At 37.0% G+C, this 6,300-nt stretch overlaps 1 protein-coding gene across 1 annotated transcript; it reads left to right on the forward strand.

Moving 5' to 3' along the window:
* The first annotated feature begins 325 nt into the window (after positions 1 to 325).
* Positions 326 to 4,978, forward strand: LOC109058600 (cytohesin-interacting protein-like). The gene is made up of 8 exons (XM_042763107.1): positions 326 to 876; positions 1,142 to 1,191; positions 1,280 to 1,334; positions 1,740 to 1,842; positions 2,644 to 2,737; positions 3,452 to 3,518; positions 3,747 to 3,813; positions 4,226 to 4,978. Exons 1-8 carry the CDS (start codon positions 700 to 702, stop codon positions 4,642 to 4,644), a joined length of 1,032 nt encoding a protein of 343 aa, XP_042619041.1. The 5' UTR covers positions 326 to 699; the 3' UTR covers positions 4,645 to 4,978.
* The last annotated feature ends 1,322 nt before the right edge of the window (positions 4,979 to 6,300 follow it).

Consider the following 6,300-nt stretch of genomic DNA (forward strand, 5'->3'; position numbering starts at 1 on the left):
GTCAGATGGGGCGCTACAACCCCACCCCTTACCACAACCACTCCCATGTTTCGGCTTTGCCTATGCCTAACGGCTGACAACCCTCTGTTTCTGATACTGCTTAGAAGTTTTTTTTATGCTCAAGCACCACTCATATTGCTTTCTAGATTCAAATTGGATGTACACCTGATGATATACAAAATAAATTCAGGGCCAAAACCTCAGCGAATCAGGTGGTTTGATCTGTTGAGGGTCTAATCTCTTCTGATTCTCACTATTGCAGCTTTCAGAAAGGTCCTCTGTGTAGACCACAAAGCAAAAATGATTGTCCACAGAGAGAGAGAGAAAGAAGTAAAAGCTGTGCAGCACTGTGGAAACAGGTGAGAGATGAGAGAGATTTGAAACTACTGTGGTTTTTCATGCATGTTTGTTCTCAGACTCCTGCAAAATTCTCAAAGGAGCTAAAGGCTGAGGAAGGAAACAGCCACAAGCAGATGCACCATTTCTGTCCACAGCACACTAGACAAAGATGAAAAAAGTGAAAGAATAAAGAAGAAAAAAGGAACCATTGAAAATTGTTGACATACACCCACACACTGATTCAGACGATGTCTTTAGTTCCTGACACTCACGTGACATGGTGTATCCGCTGTGTATGCTGCAGACAGGTCACACTGAAGCCTGCAGTTGCATGCAGTGTGGTTCAATAAATAAGGAGGCATGATGACATCCAATAAAAACTTTAAAGCACCTTTAAAACAGCAGAGCAGCCTGGACAGCTACATAATCGACAACTCTCAAAAGAAGAAAAACTTACTGTGGCGACGACGCTCTTTCAGCAGTGCCAAAAATTCGAATACTGAAGAAATCAAAGATGGGACATTATCACGCAGTAAGGTGGGACAATCAAGATTTTATTATATAGGTTTCTATGACAACATGAATGCTGAGAGGTTATATATATAACTCTACAACTGTAGGTCTAACATTTATTTTGTCAAAATATTCTTAAGGAATGTTAATGGATTTCAGTTGCAAAAATATTTTCAAAAGTTGTTCGGACATTTAAAACATTCCTGCAGGAATTCTTGCAGTTTTTCAAAATTTCACATGGTTTCTCATTAGTAGTTTATAAATTTCACCTGAGAATTACTCTTTTCAGCTGCTCAGAACACACTCAACATCTTTAGTGGATTATACTGATCCTCAGAGGTAAGACTGATTTACTGATTCACTCCATTGTGAATTTCTGATGTCTCTCATGCAAATAATCATCACACATGTCTTCTATTTTGCGCAGAACAATGGTTATATTGGAGAAACAAGACAATGAAGCCTTTGGATTCGAAGTTCAGGCATGTTTTATACTCATAACCAATGTTTCACACTGCATCAAATGCACTTTTTTTCCCCTCACATAGGTGCATTTTCACATTAATAAGTAAACTTTGGCGATTCATCATTACATCATTCATCAATAACTGCGGACCTGATCCGCTAACATATTTATTAAACAAAATGTCCCAATTCTGCCTCTGCATTTTGAATGATATATATTGTTTTGTCTTTCAATATGTAACAAATATTCTTTCGTTAGATGCTAAATGCTACTTCCTTTGATATTTTGTGTCTAAATTCAGAAATATTTTAATAATGGCTTTATTGTCCAGATACATTTTGAGGCCATTGTACATGCACAACCAAAACCAACAGAACAAGCTCATTAAATACTCCATTGGGATGTATGTTTCTCTGTGCAGACATACGGTCTCAAGGTGAAGAACAGCAGTATGGTGGAGATGTGTACATTTGTTTGCAATGTGCAGGATGGCAGTGCAGCTGAAATTGCAGGTTTGACTGCTGGTGAGCAGGTTTTCCACATCCTCTTCTTAGAGTGTTACTCATTCCACCCATTTGACCTGACCCTGTTTACACGGCACTTTCCCACCAGCCTACATGTCATCTACATTTAACACAGCTGATGCATTGCTCTTTTTGTTCTTTATGGACTGTTATTTCATGCTTATATATATTTATATATATTTATATTTATATATATGCATTGCATTCACTACTCCCATTGCATGAAACGTTGCAGAGCAGAGCATGTGTCCATGTGAGTGCATTACATTTGGAAATCTTAGCAGGCATCTCAATCAATTTTTAGTCCAATAGTTTTTACTGTTTTAGTGTCAGTTCCTTCCCTCCTTACCTCCTTTCTTTAAATAAAGTAATAAATGGAGGAAGTAACATTACCTAAAGGTGAATTTAACTAATATTAAATTATGTGTCGTTAGTATAGCCAAATGGAATTAGTAAAATAATGACAAGTTTCCCAAATTCTGTCTGCCATTGATGGCCACATGACTCTTTTCACCTCTAAACAAGCATTAAGAAGGTTAAATTTAAAACGAACAATTATATGTTTGTTTGTGTGTGTGTGTGGTGTGTTGTGATTGGCAGCTCTGAGTACAGGGTGTAAGTTATATATATATATATATATATATATATATATATATATATATATATATATATATATATATATATATATATATATATATGTATGTATGTATGTATGTATGTATGTATGTATGCATGTGTTTATTTATTTTTTAATCTCTCTCTCTCTGTCTCTCTCTCTCTCTCTCTCTCTCTCTTTGATAGGTGACATCATATTGTCAGTAAATGGAGTCAGTATTGAGGGATCTACCCACCAGCACATTATTGAGTTGATTCGAGAATCCACTAACATGCTGAAGTGAGTATAAGTATCAGAAACAGGATGTTTTTTGTGCTATGGTCATGAGTGATGCCTCAAATAATGCAGCTTAAGAAGATATGTGCTATTAAGTGATCAGACTCATGAAAGATAAAGAGGATGAAAAACTAAAATCTTAGGGAGACCTGGGGCCAGTTGCACAAATTCCTACTTTGACAGGATAAACTGAAATTCATGACATTTCAACACAACTTCTGCTCACAAATTTATAGGCTGCTTTATAGGCTGCTTTTTGATCATTGAAGGTAAAAGACATATTATGCAAATACACACTTTGCAGAAAGCTCGCAACCTACTAACTACGGCAAATGTAGGTCAAATGTGATGTAACCAAAATTAAGTACAAAATTAGTTACAAACTAGCTAGTAGTTACAAACTATCCACTGTGGACATTTTCATTCAATTTAAGTAAGAACTTACAAATAGCTGGTGCAACCCTGATCCATATCTAGGGACAAAAATATTACTAAGACTTGACAATAACTCTTTTGACTTGCCAAAAACTCTTCTGTGCAATCACCTAGCAACCACCCAGAACAACCTAGCAACCAACAATTAACAAATGAAACAATTAGTTTATATATTGTGTGGGTCTGATATAACAAATGCAACAAAATTGTCAAAAAAAAAAAAACTTTTTGACCATCATATATTAATTAATTTTTTTCTCTCTTCTTGTGTTTTTATCTGAAGTTGGAGACGGTGAGTGGGAATGTTGTGAAGAGAATTGAATTAGAGAAAAAGATGCGCTATCTTAAGGTGTGTATTTTTGGATGATTGTGTGTGTTAACCACATGTACACAAAGCTAAAACTTTACTCAGAAAGACTGAGAAGTCTCAGGCAGTCTGTATTGTGTATAATATAGTGTATGTGTTTCTATGAGTGCTGAAGCGTTTAAATGAATGCTGATCACAACATACTGTACACACATTCACCAGAATGACTCATAGATGCTGATCTTGTTTCTGTTTTTTCCCTCGGCACAGCAAACCCTTCGTGAGAAATGGGTGGAACTGCAATCTCTCACACTTCAGGAAAAGCGTCTTACTCGAGGTGAGAAAAAAAAAAAGCCTATATACACAACTGTTCAGACAGTTAGAGACCACTGTCTTGACAGAAGAGATATATCTCCCAGAGAGAGTTCCTGTTGAATTTGCATCATGGATTTGAAACAAATGAATTTACAAAAATAATGCACAAATTATAAATGTTTAAAGGTTTACATCCCCTTGGTTCTTTTTATGAGGTAGCTTCCTCAGTGATTATGTATGGTTTGTGATAGTTGTGCATGAGTTCCTGTTTTTTTTTTTTTTAAAGCTGTTTAAACAAAGTTGTTAAGAAACCCTCACTATGTCCAGCTGTGTCCTTTGTCTGATATACTCTGATGCTGAACAGGCTGATGTTTTACCTGATGTTGAATAACTCAGAGCCATTAGGATTACAGGTGTCTCTGTCTGTGTTCCAGGTAATCTGAATGAGAGCGCTCAGCATCTGTCTGTTGACTCTCTGATGTCTCTCTCATCTCCAACTGGCCGCTCTGGGCAGCGTTTTTCCAGTGACAGCAGTTGCCGCAGCATAATGACAGATGATAGTGAGGATGGAGCCTTTGTGTCATCAGTATTTGATGACTCAAGTCCATTCAGCCCAACTGAGCCAAACGGAGGCTTCTTCCAGCTGGAAGGGGGGGCCTTGCAACCCCTGACAAGAACACGCAGCATTAGCCTGACCAGCAGTAACAGTTCACTCTCCCCAAGCTGGGAAAATTCATCTTCTTCCATCTTTGGGACGCTGCCAAGGAGAGGCAGGAAAGGTAGTGTCCGCAAGCACCTTCTAAAGTTCATACCTGGACTGAATCACTCTGTAGAGGAAGAAGAGGGCAGCTAAAACATAATTTCTATCACAATTGACTGCTGATCTCATGAATCCTTTGACCTTGGGCAGCAGGAGATTTAACCAGTTTGAAATCTTCTGTTCTCAAAACGTTATAGAAAAAATGCCTATACCAGTACTGATGGGCATTCATGACTTTCCTGCTTCAAGTGTTGATGAGATGAGGGGATGAGTCTCACATGAGCATTACGGACTGCATGCAGCAACCTTTGTGTTATTTTATGTCTTTGTTTTCCTTTTTTTTTTTTTTTTCTCAAGGGACCAAAGCATTATGACTTCCCCAAGATTCAGCACTGAAATAAACAACTGGCATTAACCAAACTGAAAAGCAACTGCATTGAGATAATATTTAGAATTGTGCACATTGGTTCCACTGCTTTAATTGAGCAGTTTAGATTTCAGTCCCACAAGCTCATGAATGTGTCCTAGTTACTTGATCTTGTATGTAACTAATCAAGATCTCGTAGTCTCACATCTGATATCTATAGCACATATCTATAGATCTCGTACCTGCTGTAGCATTCAAATGTGTGGGGGCTTAGTGGTTGAAGACATAGGGGTGCGAGGAAGCCCTAACTCAGCACAGGCTTGTTGTTTCTTAATGTTAAGTATGCACCTTGCTTCAGTCCAAAATGTTTTAAACTTAACACAATGCATTTGTTTGTTACATTTTCAGTCTTTCTTCTAAAGCCAATTTTCTCATTCAGATTAACTGCTGTCTTGATGAAGCAAGAATCTGAAAAAAATGTAGCTACCTGAATAATAACATATCTGGTATATTTAGAGTGATACTACAGTATACTACAGTATTAGGGTCTAATACTAGTAGTATTAGGCTGATGATACAAAGTTTTGAGCAATTTTGCTGGGCAACTTTTTTTGAGCAATGTTGCTTGGGCACTTTCACATTGAGAATTGATAACTAAGGTCTATCTGGATACTTTAGGTCGGTCGTAGGCCGTGTGTCTCATCTGGTTGCCCATTGACGGCAACATAGATCAAAGTTGCCCATCAACATTGCTCAAAAAGTTGCCCCATGTATCATCAGCCTTAGAGTAACAGAATGCTCTAAACCTATAAATTTAAATGGGGATGTTGCATTGCAAGACTCTGAGACTTGTTACTGCCAGAGCAAAATATAAATGAATTTTATGCATGTTCAGGGGATATATGAGAATATGTTTGTGCTAAATATGTTTGTGGATTAAGTGTCTGCTAAATGACAAGCATTTGATTCACTATGCCTGCAAGCTTACTGTGCCTATATAGGATTAGGTTTGAGGTTAAAGCATCTTGCATTCTTCTTGCAAACCTAATGCATTCTTATCAACCTCATTTCTCTCTGTTTTTAGGGTTGTTAAGTTTGTTTAGGTAGTTAATGTTAAGATTAAAAATGTTTGACAGTGTTGTTTCAGGACAAACAAAACATTTCCTGCTTGAATCCATCAGCCTGTAAGCAAAAATTGAGACCTTGAAAATACACACAGAATTGAATAATGCAAAAAAATTATGTTGCTGCACATCAAGATCCCATAATTAAAACAATTTATGGTATAGAATATTTAAGACAATTTATAGAATATATCTCTTATAGAGTATATTTTTATTTATACTCTGTTAGAAGTCATGTAATCCTGATCTCAGATTAGT

Source organism: Cyprinus carpio, chromosome A9 (genome assembly GCF_018340385.1).
Source record: "Cyprinus carpio isolate SPL01 chromosome A9, ASM1834038v1, whole genome shotgun sequence".
Classification (NCBI taxonomy): domain Eukaryota; kingdom Metazoa; phylum Chordata; class Actinopteri; order Cypriniformes; family Cyprinidae; genus Cyprinus; species Cyprinus carpio.

Excerpts from the sequence above, each read along its gene's own strand:
- LOC109058600 (XM_042763107.1), top strand. The coding sequence starts at position 700 with ATGATGACATCCAATAAAAACTTTAAAGCACCTTTAAAACAGCAGAGC. Across the intron at positions 1,192-1,279 it reads GATTATACTGATCCTCAGAG|AACAATGGTTATATTGGAGA; the intron begins GTAAGACTGATT and ends TATTTTGCGCAG. Across the intron at positions 3,814-4,225 it reads GGAAAAGCGTCTTACTCGAG|GTAATCTGAATGAGAGCGCT; the intron begins GTGAGAAAAAAA and ends TCTGTGTTCCAG.